The sequence below is a fragment of the Leucopleurus acutus genome (assembly GCF_964270905.1).
Source record: "Leucopleurus acutus genome assembly, chromosome: 19".
Lineage (NCBI taxonomy): Eukaryota > Metazoa > Chordata > Mammalia > Artiodactyla > Delphinidae > Leucopleurus > Leucopleurus acutus.
In genome coordinates this window covers 44967849-44988640 of record NC_139161.1, presented here as the reverse complement: position 1 = coordinate 44988640, position 20792 = coordinate 44967849, and the positions used below count along the sequence as shown (strand labels likewise).

The 20792-nt window shown below is 46.0% G+C and overlaps 1 protein-coding gene across 1 annotated transcript; it reads left to right on the top strand.

The window, feature by feature from the left end:
• Positions 1-1240: 1240 nt before the first annotated feature.
• Positions 1241-20255, top strand: SPAG5 (sperm associated antigen 5; the record flags this gene model as incomplete). Its single annotated transcript, XM_082861264.1, has 24 exons — positions 1241-1291; positions 1551-1676; positions 5409-6496; positions 6586-6760; positions 11988-12062; positions 12311-12403; positions 12499-12633; positions 12846-12965; positions 13088-13180; positions 13283-13396; positions 13742-13835; positions 13995-14142; positions 14222-14324; positions 14512-14645; positions 14854-14992; positions 17825-17936; positions 18104-18190; positions 18452-18572; positions 18689-18800; positions 19182-19262; positions 19424-19579; positions 19660-19734; positions 19865-19945; positions 20184-20255. The coding sequence occupies 24 exons, from the start codon at positions 1241-1243 to the stop codon at positions 20253-20255; spliced, it is 3585 nt and encodes a 1194-aa protein (XP_082717390.1).
• Positions 20256-20792: the final 537 nt, after the last annotated feature.

The following is a 20792-nucleotide window of genomic DNA, read 5'->3' as shown; positions in this document are numbered from 1 at the left end:
GGGAAGATCCCATATGCCGTGGAGCAATTAAGCCCATGTGCCACAACTACTGAGCCTGCGCTCTAGAGCCCACGAGCCACAACTGCTGAGCCTGAGTGCCACAACTACTTAAGCCTGCGCACCTAGAGCCCGTGCTCTGCAACGAGAGGCCACCCAATAAGAAGCCCGTGAGCCGCAACGAAGAGTAGCCCCCGCTCACCTCAACTAGAGAAAAGCCCGCACGCAGCAAGAGACCCAAGGCAGCCAAAAATAAAATAAATTAATAACGTTTAAAAAATTATATTAAAAAACCCCCTGTAACTCTGAATACTTAACTTTAGGCTGTTTCCAAAAATCAATCCCACCTCCAGTAGCTAATTTCCCACACAGAGGGGTTTCAAGCGAGAGGAGAATGCAGTAGTCGGTAGTATGGGTGGCAATCTTGACTCTGCCATTTTACTACCTGTGGGCATTAGGCAAAAGACATTATCTGTGACTCGGTTACTACGTCTGTAAAACGGGAATATTTACGGTGCCTACTTCATATGCCCTTTTGGGGATTAAAGGAGTTAAGATATAAAAGGCATTTGGAAGAGTGCCAGGTGCCTAATAAATGTTCAATACTTGTGAGCTATTATCGTTCCAGAAAACTTGTTGCGGACCCTGAGTTAAGTCCCAAGAAAAGCCCATAAATTCTGAAGAGGCTAAATGACAGCGCAGGCTGAGAACCACGTCTCAGGCCATCACGGACGCAGGACCTATGCGCGGACCGAGCAGCCTACGTAAAAAACGCTCCACTCACCTTCCCTTCTATACCCCCGACCAGCTCCTGCCGGTCAAGGCTGAGATAGCTGAGGGAAACCCGAGGAGAAACTTCCTAAGGCCAGGCCACGGGGACAGCTTTTCCGACAGGGTGTGAGACTGGCCTACTCGAAGCAGGAGGGATGGACTCCTCAACTGTCCAACTTCCCGGTCACCCTCTCAGAGGTGAGGCCGAAAGGCTGGCTTTCGGGCTGGAGCGCGTCCCGGTGGGTTGGGGGTCGGTTCGCAGAGCGCGCGCGCACAGGGGGCCGGGCGGGGCGGGTCCAATACAGGCCCCGCCCCAGCCCGCCGGGCTCGAGCCCGGAGCGGACGCGCCCACCTGACGCACTGAGACTTCGCAGCCAATCGGGAAGCGCGGAGCAGGTTCAAATAAAGACGGCGGGTGAGCATGGCGTCGCCTCTTGCGTCTAGGAGGTGATCACCCTGTGTTGTTTTGAAGATGTGGCGGGTGAAAAAACTGAATCTTAGCGTGTCGCCTTCGCCCCAACCGGTGAGCGGGAGGGCCTCATGGAGAGAGAGAGCTGGGCCGGGGTTTTGGGTCGGGGTCGCTGGCAGTGCCGGACGTCGTGGAAAGCAGGGTCGAGCCTGGGGACGGGTGCATGTGGAGTCTAATGCTGGTCCTGATGTTCAGAGGACTGGGGTTGGAGCCTACTCTTGTTATTGCTCGTGAGCTTCTTAGGGAGGGACGGGAGCTTCTTAGGGCAGGCTGGCAGAGCCCAGGCTTTCTCACATTCTCTCTTCTGTTTTAGGGAAAAGCAGCTATGAGAACGCCTCTCCGAGAACTTATCCTGCAGCCTGGTGCCCTCACCAACTCGGGAACAGGGCCCCCGATAGCCTACTCGTCCACCTCATCACTGTGCAAGCTAGGGCTGCAGGTGAGATTCGCCTGGCCAGCCTCTCGACTGGGCTCTTTGCCGAGGCGGAGAGCTCAGAGGAACAGAGGGCCAGGGTTGGAACGTAATTAATAACGATAATGAAGTTTCCTTCTTCGGTGACATCCATTTACAGCTATTCAGGCCAACAGAGAGGTACCCTAGGGTCGCTAAAGGAAGTCCACTGAGAACCCGCACTTCTATTTAGCTGTTAGTTTTTTTTATCATCACCTCCCCCGTTCAGTCTTTACCAAACGTCTCAGAAATAACTATCACTTTGGTTAGTGGTCTCCCTCTTTTTTTTTTTTTTTTTTTTTTTTGTGGTACGCGGGCCTCATCACTGCTGTGGTCTGTCCGGTTGCGGAGCACGGGCTCCGGACGCGCAGGCTCAGCAGCCATGGCTCACGGGCCCAGCCACTCCGCGGCATGTGGGATCTTCCCAGACCGGGGCACGAACCCGCGTGCCCTGCATCGGCAGGCGGACTCTCAACCACTGTGCCACCAAGGAAGCCCCGAGTGGTCTCCCTCTTAATAGGGACTCACTTACGGAGAAGTCAGTCAGTTTTAAGAATGAGGCAATGTCCATCCATTCCCAGAGGTAGTCAAAACTCCCCTGGGATCAAGTTACACCCCTGAACCACCGGAGTTTAAACTAGCTCCTTGTAGAACTGCCCTCACTGAGCTGTACTTTTGTGAAAGGTCTTGAGAGACATAGCTATGTAGAAAATGCTTTTCAGTTCAAATAGTGAGGATTGACTGTATACATTTCTCTGCCTGTTACTTTTCTCATTTAACAATGTGGTTTAAATCCCGCCATGTCAACTAGTGTAGCGCTAATTCATAAGATACTGTGGTATGCATCAAGCATAATTTAGTCATAAATGGTCATTTATCTTTCCACTTTTTTTTGCTAATGCAAACAATGCTAATGTAAATATCTTTGTACTGATACCTTTATTTCAATGAGATACATTTTCAGGAGTAGGATTATTGGTTTGAAGGAAAGATATTTTTAATTTTAAATTTTGTCAGATTGCTATCTAAAATAGCTATTACAATTCATATTCTCTCCAGCATTGTATGACGATATCCATTTCCCCACATCACCTCTTGTAGTAGTTGTTAGAGATCTTTAAAATTTTAGCCAGTCTGATGTGGTATCTTATTGTTACTTTAATTTGCATTTTCCTGACTACTAGTGAGCGTATCTCTTACATGTGAATTGGTTATTTGGGTTTGCTCTTTTGTGTAATGCTTATTTATATTATTTGCTCACTTTTCTATTGGGTGGTTAACTCTTCCATCATTTTCTAAGTGTATATTATAAATAGTCATCATTTGTCATGCTTTTTAGCTAGTTTGTAATTTTCTTTTGATTTTTACCTTTAATCCAGGGGTTATCTAGGAGGGGTTCTTAATTTCCAAGTGCTTAAAAGCCATTTTGTGTCACCTTTTAAATTTATTTTCTTGCATTATGATCAGACTGTAATCTGTTGTCTTTGTAACCAAGTATAGGATGAATTTTTCTGAGTGTTCCATGAACATATGAAAAAAAGCATATTTACTATTCAAAGGATGTCACATTCTATTATATCCAACAACAGATAGTTAATTACTCTGTCCTTGCACTTTTTTTAGTCTGCCAGATCTGTTGAGTTCTGTGTTGTCCTTGTCTGGTTTTGGTATCAACATAATTTTGGCCTTGTAAAATGAGTTAGGAAGTATTTCCTTCTCTTTCTTTAATTTTTTGGAAGAGCTTGAGACAAATGGGTATTAAATCTTCTTTGAATTTTGGTAAATTCAGCCTGTGAAATAATCTGGTCCTGGACTTTTGTTTTCTGGGAGGTTTTATTTTTAAATTAATTAATTAATTAATTAATTTTGGCTGCTGTGGGTCTTCATTGCTGCGTGCCGGCTTTCTCTAGTTACGATGAGCGGGGGCTACTCTTGGTTGTGGTGCGCAGGCTTCTCATTGCGGTGGCTTCTCTTGTTGCGGAGCGTGGGCTCTAGGCACACGGGCTTCAGTAGTTGTGGCGCGCAGGCTCAGTAGTTGTGGCTCGTGGGCTCTAGAGCGCAGGCTGAGTAGTTGTGGCACACGGGCTTAGTTGCTCCGTGGCACGTGGGATCTTCCTGGCTCAGGGATCGAACCCATGTCCCTTGTATTGGCAGGCGGATTCTTAACCACTGTGCCACCAGGGAAGTCCCTCCTTTAGCACTTTGAAAGAAAACTTGAAAATTTGAAATAAAATACATGAAAGTACATAAAACATTGAGCCTAACAAATTTGTATAAAGCACACATCGTTGTAACCTATACCCAAGGACATTGCTAGAATATCAGAAGTTTTAGCTCAACTTTATGTTTTAAAATTTCATCCACTGCTGTAAATGAGAAATTTCATGTAGGTCTAATTCTTTTTTTTTTTTTTTTGTAAATAATTGGTCTTTATAATCTAAAGCTTCTAAAATAGTTTTGTTGTTCTGGTAGTTCAGAAATTTTATCGTTTTTTGTCAGTCCTGCTTGGAACTTGGTGAGCCATTTTAATATGCAAACTCAGATCTTTCTTTACCTTAGAGAAATTTTCTTCTAATACTTGTTAATCAGTGCCCCACCTGTACGTGTTCTCTTTTCTCCTTGAACTTCTTTTATTCACATGTTAGGTTTGCTGGATTTATCTTCCAGTTCTCTTAGCTTTTCCCTCAGATTTACCTTTCTTTGTATTTTTGTCTTTAAGATATGTCTTCCACTTGATTGTCCAGGCCAGTAATTCTTGTCTTAACTCTGATCATCCTCTTCCAATGCATATTACTAAAATTTTTTGTTTAAAAGTAATATTTATTATTTCCAGAAAGTCTTTGTGTGTGTGAGTTGTACTCAGATCTTCTTATGTATGCATATATTTTTTGGTGCAAATTGTTATCTGTTTCTTCCGTCAGCTGTATTTTGGTAGGACCTACCTTTCCTAACTATCTTAGGGTTTGTCCTTTCTCTGGCTACTGGATCCACATAAGTACATTCATATTGTCCTTTTTTTGTTCATTGAGTCTCAGAACCAGCAGCCCTGCAAGTGGTAGAAAGTGCAGTGGTCTCCATCCCTATGAACCAGCAATTGGGAGGTTGTCACTCCCTTTTCAGGGCACCAGGAAGAGTCTTTCTGCTCTTCATTCTCCTTTGCTACAAAGGCTAGAGCTCTTCAAATCCCAAGGATTGAATGGCTTCAACCCATGTGTTCAGGATACCCTCAGTTCTTGCGGTCAAGGAGACTAGGTCACTGGCACAGGTTGATGTTGCCCTTTCTTCCTACGGTACATGGATCTCTGTGGGCCAAGTGCTCTCTCACTCTAGTCCCCAATTTCTCATCTGTTCCAAAAGGACTAAAATCTTATACCAACTGTAGAACTTGAGCCAGGGATCCCTCCTACCCTAGAAGTGGGTTGGAGTTAGGATTGGAGAAGAGTGGGGTCACTTTCAAGCTACCATCTTCCCATGACATGGATAGATTATCTTAGCCTTGTTTATACTGTAACCTGGTTCACTTGGAAGGACCCAGAATGGCTTCCCAGCTTTTCTACTGGGTCTCTGTAGTAAGTAGCAAGGCTTAGCCAAGGTCTTACCTAAGTAAAGGTAATGAGAACTCTTTCCTTTTTTGAGTTCAGACAGTATCCTGCACCCATAACTGTATATTGGGAACCAGAACTGACAGTATTAGTCAACTACTTTTGTTTCCTTTGGCAGGAAGGCAGCAACAACTCATCTCCACTGGATCTTGTCAATGCTAAGAAGACAGACTCCCCTTCAGAACAGTTGAGCCATCCCTCAACATGTCTAGAAGCTTGTCAACATGAATCAGATGAGCAGCCCTTAAATCTGATTCCCCAAACCAATTCTACTCCCAGAACATCTGAGGAAGCAGTAGACCCACTGGGCAACAATGTGGTTAAAACCATGGTCCTTGTACCTTCTCCAGGGGGGCAGCAGCAAAACATTACACTTGAGGCCCATCTAGATACCATGGCAGAGACAAACAGCTTCTCTCTAGATGAGCCTTTGAGGACAGAAGATCTGCTGAGAAAGGGCGTGGCCCCCTGCATGGAAGACAACTTTTCAGAAATTGTTCCTGCTATGCCTGAGAAACCTACATTTCAGAATCCTCCATCCCATCTGTTGGAGTACCCACAAAATTCCTGTTCTGAGCAACAGCTACACTGCTCCAGGGAAAGCCTGAAGGACAGTAGGACTGAGGCTGTGCCTGAGGACCTAGTCCCTTCTGAAAGTAATGCCTCGTTGCCTTCCTCCCCGCTCTGGCTTTCCCCTTCAACTGTCTTAGCAGCAGACTTCCCTGTCAGTCTTGTGGACCCAGGGGAGGAAATTTTAGAGCACAGAAGTACAGAGGAGAGAGAAATGAGGTTTCCCACATTCCCTGAGGAGGCTGAATTGGGAGATCAAGCACTTGTCTCAAATATGGACGATATCCCATCCACAGGCCTGACCCCAAATCCAGGAGAAATGGAATCCCAGGCAGCTCCAGGGCCAGCAGTAGATGCTGGGAGCATTCCCGTCTCTGATATGGGGCCTTGGATGTCTCCCCTGGCCTGGTTGGAAAAAGGTGTAAATACCTCCGTCATGCTGGAAAATCTCCGCCAGAGCTTATCTCTTCCCTCTGTGTTTCGGGATGCTGCGATTGGCACAACCCCTTTCTCTACTTGCTCGGTGGGGACTTGGTTTACTCCCCCAGCACAGCAGGAAAGGAGTACAAACACATCCCAAATAGGCCTGGTGGGCACCAAGGACAGTACTTCTGAGACAGAGCACCTTCTATGGGGGTAAGTATCCCTGTATCTTTGTGCTCCTGGACCTGCCACTCCCATCCCTTTCCCTCTCTTCTCCTCATGTTCTTCTCTTCCTACTGCAGCCGTCCTCCAGATCTGACTGCCTTATCTCGACATGACCTGGAAGATAACCTGCTGAACTCTCTTGTCATTCTGGAGGTACTCTCCCGCCAGCTGCAGGACTGGAAGAGCCAGCTGACTGGCCCTCACCCAGAAGTTCAGGACAGCAGCACACAGACTGACACCTTTTCCAATGGGGTAAGAAGGTTCTTCCCAAAGTGTGGAGGATCCCAGTGGGCCCTTTTCCTTAGAATATGTATAAAAGCTGAGGATCTGGAAAATCCCTTAGAGCTGTTGGTACTCACTGTACCCCTGGGGTACCTCAAGACCTTCCAAGGGAATGCAAGCAAGGAAAGTTTTAAAGGAGTCGGTTTCTAGATCTTCATCTTCCAAATGCACTCTTTACTAATTTGTTTTCTTTCCTACTTCCCCATTCTCAGTTACCCTTGCCCAATTTACTAACTTTACTATAAAGAAGAGCATATTTACTACCTGTCCTGAATCTTACATTGTCAAGAGGCAGCATTCAAAGGACAAATAGAAAATATTTGTGTACGTGCTGAGAAGGCAAATGACTGCAATGATTATGTAACATGTCATTTTTGTGTGCTTTCAACAAAATTGAAGGAAGGCTTCAGTTATGTCAGTGGATGGAAGTTCACTGTGAGATTTTCGGCGTGTATCTCCAAAGGAGCTCCTAGAATTGGGTGACATGCCCTTCTTCCCTTCTTTCATTCCTACTTATTCCCATTATTTATGTGAAGAAATTTTCTCACAGAAATCTTTTTTTTTTTGGCTGCACCACATGGCTTGTGGGATTTCATTTCCCCAACCAGGGATCGAACCCAGGCCTTTGTCAGTGAGAGCACAGAGTCCTAACCACACGACCACCATGGAATTCCCTCACATAAATCTTGTATCTGTAAGAATGGAAAATAGGCATAAAATTCTTGCTGAACTACGTCTTATTGTAGGCATTATAGTAATCACAGACACATGAACTAATAAGGGGAGGGATGCTCCATCTATTTCATTAGTAGATGGATCTCCAGTAAAATTTTACTGGATATGTTTATGATTTTAATTAAAAATTATATTATTACAATGATTAGTATACAACTGATGAAAATATTTCTCCATCCAAAAGAGAGTTTTCTCACTTAAAATCTTATGTGGGACTTCCCTGGTGGCGCCGTGGTTAAGAATCCGCCTGCCAATGCAGGGGACACGGGTTCGATCCCTGGGCTGGAAAGATCCCACATGCCACGGAGCAACTAAGCCCGTGTGTCACAACTACTGAGTCCGTGCTCTAGAGCCCACGAGCCACAACTACTGAAGCCCGCACGCCTAGAGCCCGTGCTCCGCAACAAGAGAAGCCACTGCAATGAGGAGCCTGTGCACCGCGACGAAGAGTAGCTCCCGTTTGCCACAACTAGAGAAAGTCTGCGCACAGCAACAAAGACCCAATGCAACCAAAAATAAATAAATAAATTTAAAATCTTATGGTCAGGGGAATTAAAAATTTTTTTAAATTTATTTAAATTTAGATGAACTTTTGTTGTCGTTGCCCAGATACTAATAGAGTTTAAAGTGTAAAAGTATGTTTTATTAGGATAAAATTCTGAGAGGAGTAAAAATAGAGGTTCAAGGAGAAAAAGGGATGATATAAAATTTCTGTTAAAGAAGAACTTCGTGTATTTTTTAAAAAATTAATTAATTTATTTATTTTTGGCTGCGTTGGGTCTTCGTTGCTGTGCAACGGGCTTTCTCTAGTTCCAGTGACTGGGGGCTACTCTTCGTTGTGGTGCGCTTCTCTTGTTGTGGAGCACAGGCTCTAGGCGTGTGGGCTTCAGTAGTTGTGGCACGTGGGCTCAGTAGTTGTGGCTCGCGGGCTGTAGAGCACACGCTCAGTAGCTGTGGCACATGGGCTTAGTTGCTCCGCAGCATGTGGGATCTTCCCGGACCAGGGCTCGAACCCATGTCCCCTGCATTGGCAGGTGGATTCTTAACCATTGCGCCACCAGGGAAGTCCCCTTTGTGTATTTTCTAAAGGTATCAAATAGGTATTAAATCATTATGGTTTATAAAGCAGAAACAAACACACCATTGTAAAGCAATTATACTCCAATAAAGACGTTAAAAAAATCATTATGGTGTATGTAACATTTATACCATTGGGTATATTTAAGACTGATGTAACAGTTTTATTTCAAACTGTCAATGTTTATAAGGTCGTGGAAATTACAGCCTTTGTAACGATTTAAACATAAGGGTACTCCAGCTTTCAAAATTACTGTAGGAGATATGAGAGGAAAACAGTTTAAAGACCATTGTTCTAGAGGAGTCTTGCTGTGAGAGCACAGGCCGAGGAAGTAAGGGAATGTGTCAGGGAAGGAATTGAGGTCCTTAGTGTTGTGCCTGTTGAGGTAATAGGTGGCTGCTGCTAAGAAGAGATGGTCTCGGGAATTCCCTGGTGGTCCAGTGGTTGGGACTCCACGCTCTCACTGCTGAGAGCCGGGGTTCAATCCCTGGTCGGGGAACTAAGATCCCAGAAGCTGCGCAGTGTGGCCAAAAAAAAAACCCGATGGTCTCTAAAACTCCAAAGACCTCCTTTGAGTTGAAAATATCCTCAAAATAATGACTTTACTTTTTGTCAAAATCCTGGAAGCCATAGGCTCATCATTCCTGTATTTTCTTATTTTTGTATCCTTTCCTCTTGTCCTTGACCTTGTTCCCCATTCCTGAGTTGGCCTTGTACCCTCTTTCCTTGAAGCTTGCCAAATCCTTTTAGAGACCACTGGAGCAGAACCAAAGAGAGGAAATGACAGTGCCTTCAGCCATTCCCCATCACAGTGCCATGTCCTTGCCGCTTGGCTGCCTCATTCACGCTAATCTCATCACCTGCCTGACTGGCCAGCCCTGAGCAGTATGTGTGCCCTGTTCCAGGGCTCCAGGGGTAACTCTGTGCCTTACTGCATGATGCAGTCGGGAACAATGTCCGCTTTGCTGGGGAGGGGAGCGGTGAACTCCAAGAGATCTGCGTCCTTATATCCAGGCTGCTGCAGCATCGTGACTCAGCACTGCTGCTCCAGCACTAGGCTTTTTCCTAGACGATGGCTGCCTTGCAGCAGTAATGAAGGTTCCCCACTTTTCTCTCAGAACTTCAAAGTTTCTCTACGGCTCTGCTGCCTTTGAAATCATACTTATCTACTCCACGTAGCACACTAAGATTTTCGTCTGCCCCAAGATAATGAACAGACCATTAGAGATTAAGAAAATTAAAATGAGTAGTAAATAAATATTTGAGAAGGTTACCATTACTGGTAATCAGAGAAATGTAAATTGCAACATGAGATGCTATTTTCTTCTGACAAAATAGCAAAGAATAAAATAGATAATAGTGGTAAGCATTGTCCTGTCGTCAGTAGGGCATAAATTGGTTCAATCTTTTTTTTTTTATGCTTTAAAACAGTTATATTTAATATTACATTTACAATTTTTTTCTCTTGTTTGAACATTATGCCTTTAAACGGGTTCAGCCATTTTTGAAGGCAATTTCAACTGCTCAAAGCAGTTCAAACTTTTTGATCCAGTAACCTCACTTCTAGGGTTAAATCCTAAGGGGAAAAAAAATGCTGCATAAAGATGATAACTTAAAAAAAATGAAAAATAATGGTACATCCATAAGATGGGATATCCTAGTTATTTAAAAGTATATTTATGAAGAGTTTTTTTTTTTTCCAGCCATGCAGTGTGGCATGCAGGATCTTAGTTCCCCCACCAGGGATCAAACCCATGCCCCCTGCAGTGGAAGTGTAGAGTCCTAACCACTGGACTGCCAAGAGTTTTTAATAGTTTAATAAGTTTAATGTTCATGGTTTTTAAAGAAAGGAATTCAGATTCCGCCTGCCAATGCAGGGAGCATGCGTTCGATCCCTGGTCTGGGAAGATCCCACATGCCGTGGAGCAGCCAAACCTGTGCGCCACAAGTACTGAGCCTGCGCTCTAGAGCCTGCGAGCCACAACTACTGAAGCCCACGCACCTAGAGCCAGTTCTCCACTGCAATGAGAAGCTGTGCACCACGACGAAGAGTAGCTCCCACTTGCTGCAACTAAAGAAAGCTCACGCACAGCAACGAAGACCAAACCGTAGCTAAAAATAAATAAATAAATAAGACCCCCACAAGCCCCATGGCCTAGCCAAAAAAAAGATACCTAGAGATCAACATAAATAAATAGATAAATAAATAAATAAAAAGAAGAAAAAAAGGAGTTCAGAGTTCATATAACCTCTAAGAGGCTTTGAGGTGAGGTAAACTATCAGCAGAGGTTAAAAATGAGTGATGCTCCACTTTGATAGGTCTCCCTAAAGCACACATCCCAGTCTCAGGCGCTCAGTGAGGAGACTAAATGTAAACTCAGGGCTAAATAACATGAGTATAATAAAATTAAGTAAGAAAAACAGGACCCCACATTTATTTATATATTATAATCACAATTGAGGTTTTTCTTAAGCATTACTGTCTTTCATCAAATCTAAGATACTATCAATATTGAATGCATACCAATGTCAATGGTGTTAAAATGTAAAAAGACAGGGACCTCCCTGGTAGTTCAGTGGCTCAAACTCTGTGCTTCCAATGCAGGGGGCACGGGTTTGATCCCTGGTTGGGGAACAAAGATCCCACATGCTGCGCAGTGCGCCAAAATAGAAAACAATTGTAAAAAGTCAATCATCTTAGAATTTATTAAATATAGTTCTTTCTTTTTTTTTTTTCTGTTTTTTTCGGTACGCAGGCCTCTCACTGTTGTGGCCTCTCCCACCGCAGAGCACAGGCTCCGGGCACGCAGGCCCAGTGGCCATGGCCCACGAGCCCAGCCGCCCCGTGGCACATGGGATCCTCCCAGACCGGGGCACGAACCCACGTCCCCTGCATCGGCAGGCGGACTCCCAACCACTGTGCCACCAGGGAAGCCCTAAATATAGTTATTTCTTTGTAAATCAGTAGTCTACTACTTTTTTCTCCCCCTGACACCTGAGGGAGGTAACATACTCATCAGTTACAGCAAATCCCTATAGCAAGGAAATCTGGTGTGGAGGTATATTGAAATCTCTTGGGGTGGGTGCTGTACTGTTGGTTGAGAATCACTGCTCTAGGGGTGAAATTGATAATGATTCTTTTTCCATTTTATTTACTTTCCTATTTCCAAAATTTTACAGTAAACACATAATCAGAAAAAAAAGTTATTTTAAAAAATAATTTTTTTACCTACCTCTGGATTTTTTCTGACTTGGCTTCATCAAGCTGTGAGCCTTGCTCCTGATTTTAATGGGAAAGGTTCCTGTATCTCGGTGGGAGGGGGAAAGAGCTGCTGGTGGTGCATGTTGCTTATGCAAGAGGGGCAACTCTGTTTCTCCAACTAGATGAGTAAGAAACCTCAGCATCTTCAGGAGAGCCAGGAGATTGGACAGGCTCTGCGGCAGGCCAGGAATGTCATGGTAAGTGTTGACTGACCTTACACCGTTGCTGGGTCTCCTGTGAAGATCAAGAATGGCGACTCCTGAGCAGTTAGCAGATGATGGATGGTACTCAGCCATGGTAGTGAAGGGAGGTTTCCTTTTGTTAAGAACATCTCTTCCTTATTGGGAGCATGAAATTGGGGTTGGTGGCTTCCTCCTCAGTGTCCCAGCTTACTTCCTGCTTAATGACTTTATTTGATCTAGCCTAACCATCTCTCCCTCTACAGCAGTCATGGGTGCTGGTCTCTAAAGAGCTGATATCCTTGCTTCAACTATCTCTGCTGCACTTAGATGAAGATAAAACTGCTTTGAGTCAGGAGGTAAGCAGCATGCAGATGGAGGCAGAGGCCTTTGGTGGGATTGAAATTCAGCCAAATAAAGAAACCAGACACAGTATATGATTCTTATCTTATAGTCTTGGCGTACAGAAACCTTGGTGTCCCGCTGTTCTGATGTGTTGAAGAAATTAAGGGCAAGGCTCCAGAGCCTCAAAGCAGAAAGGGAGGAGGCAAAGCACAGAGAGGAAATGGCCCTCAGAGGCAAAGATGCGGTAAGGTGTCAGGCTTTTGTTCCTGGATGTAGGAGGTCTCTTCCTAAGGTTCCTGCAGGAACATAAATTGACTTGAGACACAGATGGGTGGCCTGAGAACTGCTTGCCCTGGGGAATAATGAACTAAACTGCTGGTGTGATGGATAGTTATGGCTTTTTGTGCTGTATCCTTCCTCTGCCCGCAATGTCCTCTCAACCTCTTCTCTAAACAGGCAGAGACAGTGCTAGAGGTTTTCTGTGCACATGCCAGCCAGCGCATCAGCCAGCTGGAACAGGACCTGGCATCCATGGGGGAATTCAGAGGCCTTTTGAAGGAAACCCAGACCCAACTGGTAATTGAAGGCATATTCTTTCCTGGGATCCATACTGACACACTGGGAGGATGGTCATGTACCCCTACTTCCCTGTATCCACAGGGAAAGGGCTCCCTCCATTGACAATCCTTCTCATGTAGGTCGGGCTTCATACTGAGCAAGAAGGGTTGGCTCAGCAGACAGCAAGTCTTACTTCAGCCTTGCAGCAGGACTGGATATCCATGCAACTGGATGTGAGTATTTGGGGCCATTATACTGCTCCTTTGCTCACAGCCAGCCCTGTTAGGAGTCTTGTCTCAAGGGTGCTCTTCTGACCTGCTTGCTTCCCCTGGTAGTATGTAACATGGACAGCTCTGCTGAGCCGGTTTCAACAACTCACAGAGAAGTTTACAGCCAAGAGCCGGCAGACCCTGCAGGAACGTGATGCTGCAATTGAGGAAAAGCAGCAGGTACAAACCAGGAGTGGGGACTGCTTAGGCCTCGTTTCCTCCTTCTTCTCTACAGAAGGCCTTTCTGATGAGTGGTGTCATTAGCCTCTTCCCTGGGACCTGTCTTCTTTCCATCTGTGGGTTTGGAGACCAGCCAGTCCCTTTGCTATAAGATGGCCTTCAGCACCTTCTTCAGCAACTTTCCTCCTGTTTCTACTTTTTCCTGAGGATCAGACTCATTTGCTGCAGTGTTTTTGCCCAGGAACAATGTGGTTTATTGTCCTGTCCAGAAAGAGAAACTGGACTAAGTCTTGGGACTCTTGATTCAGGGGGAGCTGTGGGAAGAAAACTGTCTTTTTCTCCTAGGTTTCCAGGGAGCTGGAACAAGTCTCTTCCCATTTAGAGGACTGCAAAAGCCAACTAGAACAACTGGAGTTGGAAAACAGTCGTCTGGCAACAGGTGTGCGTGTGTGCATGCGTACAAGCAGTTGTACCCTGCTGAGGCTTGGGGTGTGGCAGTAGCGTAAGAAAGTGCTCTAGGGCACTTGTCTTAGAGCAGAAGTGTGGGGACGTTTGGGCCTGGTGACCACATGGTGTCATTAGGATAATTTTGGTCTAGATCTCCGGGCTCAGCTGCAGATTCTGGCCAGCATGGAGAGTCAGCTAAAAGAGCTACAGAGTCAGCATGCCAGTTGTACCCAGGACCTGGCCATGAAGGATCAGTTGCTCTGCCAGCTTACCCAGAGCAGTGAGGAGAAGGCTGCTCAGTGAGTTCCTCTCAGGTTATTGTGGCAGTAGGCATCCAGGATATGGGACCAATGGGATCTAACGTAAGGTCTCTGGCAGATGGCAAAAGGAAGAGATGGCATTAAAACATATGCAGGCAGAGCTGCAGCAACAACAGGCGGTCCTGGCCAAGGAGGTGCAGGACCTAAAGGAGACCCTGGAGGTAAGGAAGGTGGCTTGGGGCAGGGGAGCTGCAGGAGTGTGACTCTTCCCTGATGGTATTGAGGTGAGGTTTGAGACTCTGGACTGGAAAAAGCCTCTGTTCCCAGGACTCTAAAATTTCCCACTTAGATGCATTTTCCCCCTCCCTCCCTTTCTCCTTGCCTTCCTTCCTGCTCCTGTCTCCCCAGTTTGCAGAACAAGAGAATCAGGTTGCTCACCTGGAGCTGGGCCAGGTTGAGTGTCAGTTGAAAACCACCCTGGAAATACTCCGGGAGCGCAGCCTGCAGTGTGAAGACCTGAAGGACATCATGGAGAACCTGAAGTAAGACCTCTACCTTTCTGTGCTTCCCTGTTAGTGTTTATCTCAGGACTGCTTCTAGAAGCTAAAGTCTCCAAGAAGGGAATTGTGACAGGGTCTGAGAGCCTCTTGTTTCCCCTCTTTGAACGCAGTTCTGTGTGGGGATTTGGAGAAGTGTTCAGGGAAGGTCACCTGGTGTTTGGCTGTCTTCTCTGTTCCTTCCTTATTTCAGGGCTAAACTGGCCAGCACCATGGCAGAGAAACAGCAGCAAGACCTGGAGAAGACACGCCAGTATTCCCAAGAGCTAAGGGTGCTGACTGAGCAACTCCGGAGCCTGACCCTCTTCCTACAGACAAAACTGAAGGAGAAGGTAGGGTCTGGGGTTTCCTTCTCTTCCCTTACAATTGTATCAATATCTTCGAATAAAGACGGTTTTATTTCTTCCTTTCCGAACTGTGTACCTTTTATTTCCTTTTCTTGTCTTACTGCGTTAGCTAGAACTTCCCCTATAGTGTTGAAAAGGAATGGTGAGAGGGGACATCCTTGCCTCGTACCTGATCTCAAAGGGAAAGCTTTGAGTTTCTCACCTTTAAGTATGATGTTAACTGTAGGCTTTTTGTAGATATTCTTTATCCAGTTGAGGAAGTTCCCCTCTAATCCTAGTTTACTGAAACTTTTTCCACTTGTATCCTTATTGTATAGAATGGTCTTCCTAAAATTCTACTCTCGTCCCATCTCTGTGACCTTCAGTGATTTTCAGTTGCCTACAGGATGTCTTCAAGCTGTCACTCAAACTTTTCTTCTTCTGTCTCCTACCTCCCTGTTATGAACCGTTTACTCCCATAGACTGCCTATGTACTACACACACGTCTCATCCCCATTTGCACCCAGATGCGTGCTGTTACCACGTCCGTTCTCTTCTATCTTCAAACTGGAAATACCTTTTCCTTCCTATTAAAATCCTCCCTGGTTCACCTTCTTCTTTGAAATGTTTCTAAACATCAGTGGACTCAGTGATCTCCTGCTATATTCCTCATGAACTTACTCTCCTTTTGCACTTGTATTAATTTTCCTTGGATGTTTGGTCTCTTCAACTAGACTGTATTTAAAGAAAGCAGAAATTTAGCCTTGCTTCTTTGGCTTCCCCACAGTGCACACTGAACAATAAATGGATATTTTTTAGAATGCAGCGTTAGCTTATTCAACAGTTAAAGACACAGCCAGAATCCTGAAATCGAATTGCTTATGATCTCACCCCATTCCCCAGTGTGTGCCAAGCACAGGAATCCAGTCTTGCAGGGAAGACAGACAGATGTAAACTTGTCATCTTGGCTTGTGATTATGATAGAGGTTGCCTGGATGGCCACTGAGGGTTGCTTGGATGACCACAGAGAAAGGAGCATCAGTTTTACCTTTGAGAGTTAAGATGTCTTCTCAGAGCAGGTGACTCTTGGTCAGAGTCTTGAGGTTAGAAGTTTGTAGGGCAGGGTTGGGTATATAGGAAGGCCCACCAGGCAGAGGGAATAGTATGAAAGTCATAGAGGCACTATGGGTACTTTTTGTAGTGTCTACCTTGTGACAAGACCTGGGTTAGGTGCTGGGACTACAGGTGAACAAGGCCAAGGCCCTGCTCATGTGGAATGTGGTGAGTTTGGGAACTGGGAGGTAGCTCTTTATGATTGGATTATAGGAGCTATGTGGGGCAAGGATGATAAAGAGAAAAGGCTGGAGAGCTAGGCAGGAGGCCAGATTTTTGAAGGTTTGAACTAAAGGGATGTGGAGGAGGGGATGAATTGGATGAATTCAATACATATTTAGGAAGTAAAAGTAACAGAATGGGGACTTCCCTGGTGGTCCAGTGATTAAGACTTCTCCTTCTAATGCAGGCGGTGCGGGTTTGATCCCTGGTTGGGGAGCTAAGATCCCACATGCCTCGCGGCCAAAAAACCAAAACATAAAACAGAAGCAATATTGTAACAAATTCAATAAAAAAGACTTTAAAACTGGTCCACATCAAAAAAATCTAAAAAAAAAGTAACAGAACGTGGTGACCAGTTTGATATAGGAGTATGGTGGAAGAATGAATGATGATCTCTAGATTGCTGGAAAGATGGTGACACTCTAGAACTGGGATTGGCAGACTTTTCCTGTAACGTGCAATATGGTAAATATTTTCGGCTTTGCAAGCCACATGGTCTTTGTCTCAACTACTCAACTCTGCCTTTGTAGCTCAACAGCAGGCATAGAGAGTATATAAATAAATGGATGTGGCAGTGTTCCAATAAAACTTTATTTACAAAAACAGGTGGCAGGCAAGATTTGAACCACAGGCTGTAATTTGCTGCTCCCCTGCTCTAGGATCTTAAATACAGATGGAGGAATAGATTTTTGGTGGGGTGGGACAGGAAAAATGGTTAGCTCAGCTTTATACATACTAAATTTCAGATGAACTGTGGAGCAATCTGGTAGATTTTTCACAGGTAGTTGAGCCTTTGGGCCTGGAGATTGGGAGAAGGTCCAGTTGAGAGAGACAGATTGAAGGGTCATCTAGAAGTGGATGTTTTTGTGGAGCTCCTGAGGTGAGGCCACCTGGGGAATGTAAAGGGTCAAGGATGAACCAAAAGGAGCCCACAGTTAAAGAAAGACCTGTGGATAGAGAGAAGAGATAACCAGAAAGGTATGAGTCCTACCTGTGAAGGAGAGAGAGTCATGTCACACAAGTGAAGAAAATGAAGTTTCTAAAAGAACATGGTCATTGGTTATCACATAGTTCAGGTAAAATAAGACCTGAAAGGTGTCCGATGCCATTGGTGTACCAAATAATGAGAATTTTTGTGGAATGGTCGGGCAGAAGCCTGAGTGTAGTGGGCTAGGGAGTCTATACATGGTGAGAATTTTAGGCAAGAAATGTAGGCTTTTCTTTTCTTTTCTTTTCTTTTTTTTTTTTAATGGAAGGGAAAAGAAAAGGCAGTAGCTAAAAGCATACTTAAGGTAAGAAGAAGGGTTTTTGTTTTTTTTTTAATTGTTGTTCTAGTGAGAGAGAATTAAGTTCAGGGAAAGGGGCTAATGGAGAAGTTGAAGATAGAGAAGAGAGGTGACATATAGAACAGCATCCCGAGGAGATGGCCGGTGAATACCTGGAAGTTCAGGGAACCCACTATCCCTGAAAAGCAGCTGACGTTTTTTTTTCCTTTGCCCTTAGGCTGAACCAGAGACCCTCCTGATAAGCACAGCCTGTGCTCCTTCCCAGGAACACCCTCTGCCCAGTGACAGCACCTTTTTGAGAAGCACCCTGACAGCAGTGGCAGATGAAGGTTAAAGGCCCTGGAATTCAGGGGTGGGAAAGTTGTGGCGCTGCTCCTGATATCTTCAGCTGTTGAAGATGCCGCCAACAGACCCTGTCTCTCCCTGGCTCCCGTGATGGCCGACCCTTGACTGGGTCACCCGAAGGGCCCTCTACCATGGTTGCATTTTGTTTTAGAGCCAGAATCAGCTCCTGTGCCCTTGCTTGGAAGTGACAAGAGTGCTTTCACCAGAGTAGCGTCAACGGTTTCCCATCAGCCTACAGGTTAGGATGGGCTCCAGGGATCCTGCCTCATTTCTAGATCTGGTAGTGATGATAAAGACTAAAGCAGTGAGAAGTGCTTTGCTCTAAAAACCTCAATTTTACTTGGGCTCATTTCATTTCTGCCTTTTGGGATCGGTAGTGTTCCAGACATTCAGATCCTGTGGGTGGGGAACATGGATAAGAGTTGTGGAAGTGATAGCTACACACTCCTTCCTTCCAGAGCTAAAGGGCTCTACCTCTATCTAGTACTTTGTCTTTCAGAAACCCCAGGCATCGAGAATAGCCTGGCAGAAATGAGTACTATGACTCTGGAGCTTCAGAGCCTGTGTTCCCTGCTGCAGGAGTCTAAAGAAGAGGCTGTCCGGACTCTGCAGCGAAAGATGTGAGTGGAGTGCAGTCTTGGTGAGAGGGGGCAGGTCAGGTGAGCAGCCCCTTATGTTAAGGGCCCAGGCAGCCCCTGGGGGGACCGGAATAATGCTGAATTCTTCCCTCCCCTAGATGTGATCTGCAGGCTCAGCTGCAGGCCCAGGAAGAACAGCATCAGGAAGCCCAGAAGGCAAAGGAAGCGGACATAGAGAAGCTGAACCAGGCCTTGTGCTTGCGCTACAAGGTGGAGGAGGGGCCTGGAAGTGAAGCGATGAAGAACTGGGGCAACTGTGAGGGCCCACTGGGAGCTGTTGTCTCTCCAGGAATCTGGGTGGTGGAGATTTTCCAACCATTGCCCTAGTTTTGCCCTTCCTGGGGTCAGACAATTCACATGTTTGGGAACCAGCTATAGACTGACCCATCTTCCAGGCTGACCTAGAACTCCAGGAGAGCTCTCTCAACAGGGAAATGTGCCTGGCCTGACGTAGCCCTAGAGGAAGAATTGGAGTGTTATCAATTGGTATCACCTGGGCTGAGCATGGTCAGGCACAAAATCCTATCTCCTGGCAAGGGCTGCAAAGAAGCCCGCTCTCCCACTGCCTTCTTACCTCCCTTTTCCTCACAGAATGAAAAGGAGCTCCAGGAAGTGGTACAGCAGCAGAATGAGAAGATCCTAGAGCAGATAGACAAGAGTGGTGAGCTCATAGTACGTTCATCATGATGCCCAGCCTCTGCCTTCTATGTCACTGGTAGCCAGGGTCCCAAATGTGGGAATTGGGTCCCCTGGTCTACCCTTGCTCACCACATGGGATAAGGATAGAGAGGACCTTTGAGGGCTACTAGATACCTCTCCATTCTCATCCCCAGAGGCTTAGAGAGGAGGTGACCCAGCTCACCCGTTCACTTCGTCGTGCGGAGACAGAGACTAAGGTGCTCCAAGAGACCCTGGCAGGCCAGCTGAACCCCGACAGTCAGCCCATGGCCACTAACTGGATCCAGGAGAAAGTGTGGCTCTCCCAGGAGGTGACTCAGAGTTAACAGAAGAGCTGGGCAACTGGTGGGAACCCTAGGCTGTGCCCCTACTGATCTGAACATATCTGTAGGTGGACAAGCTGAGGGTGATGTTCCTGGAGATGAAAAATGAGAAGGCAAAACTCATGGTCAAGTTCCAGAGCCACGTAAGAATTTCCATGTCATTCTAGGGCTATTTCCTGTCACCACTAGCAAGTGCCCCGCCATATTTACCTTTCCCCACAAGCTATGTTGTTCTTTTAAGCATAGAGCTTATGCATCCTATTTGCTTTTTAGAGAAACATCCTGGAAGAGAATCTGCGGCGCTCTGACAAGGAGTTAAAGAAACTAGATGACATTGTTCAGCATATTTATGAGGTAAAGGAGGGAGGGAGTTGATGCAACTAAGGCACTTGGTATAAGGCCTGGCCCAGGGGGTACTGATGAGTATAGCTGTGGTTCCCAGCCTTTGCTGAGAGCTGGGCCTGACTCACTATTGCAGCCTTCTCTGTGGCTTCCATTTTCACCCCTCTAACTCAGTGGGTGCTTCTTGGGGCTGGGAGCCTTGGGCCTTTGGCCTGTGACCCTGAGCTGCCTTTTCTGTATCTCTTGCCAGACTCTGCTGTCCATCCCAGAGGTCGTGAGGGGTTGCAAGGAGCTACAGGGATTGCTGGAATTTCTGAGCTAAGAAACTGAAAGCTGGACTCTGTTTCACCCCTTTTTACCTGCAGTACTCCCTTACCCCAATACCAGGACCAATTGGCTTAGAGCCAGCTCTGTTTAATGCTATTTAAATAAAGTATATTTAATGTATTTCTTCAGGCTCACTGAATCTTATTTCTTGGGTAGGAGGTGGGTGGATGAGGTCAGGGGAGAGGCAGCTTGGCCCTCTTGCCTGGGCATCCTCCACACACCCCTCCCACTGCATCCAGAGCCAAAGCCAGTCTCCCCCCACCGCCCTGACGCCTTTTCTTCCCCAGATACTCTGGTAACTGGACTGCTTGTTCCCTGGCTCACTGCCTGTAGCCCTGGTGAATAAGGGGGTGAGGACAGAGAAACTCAGTTCCTTACTCTCTGCCCTGGACTCCCACACTGTTGGTGCCTGTGTCCCATCTAACCCAACCGTTGTGATTGTTTAGGTGACCCTCCTTCACCAGACCAGGCTTCGTCCCCAACAGCCATCACAGTGCTCTGCACATGGTAAAGGCAATTGTGGCAGAAATGA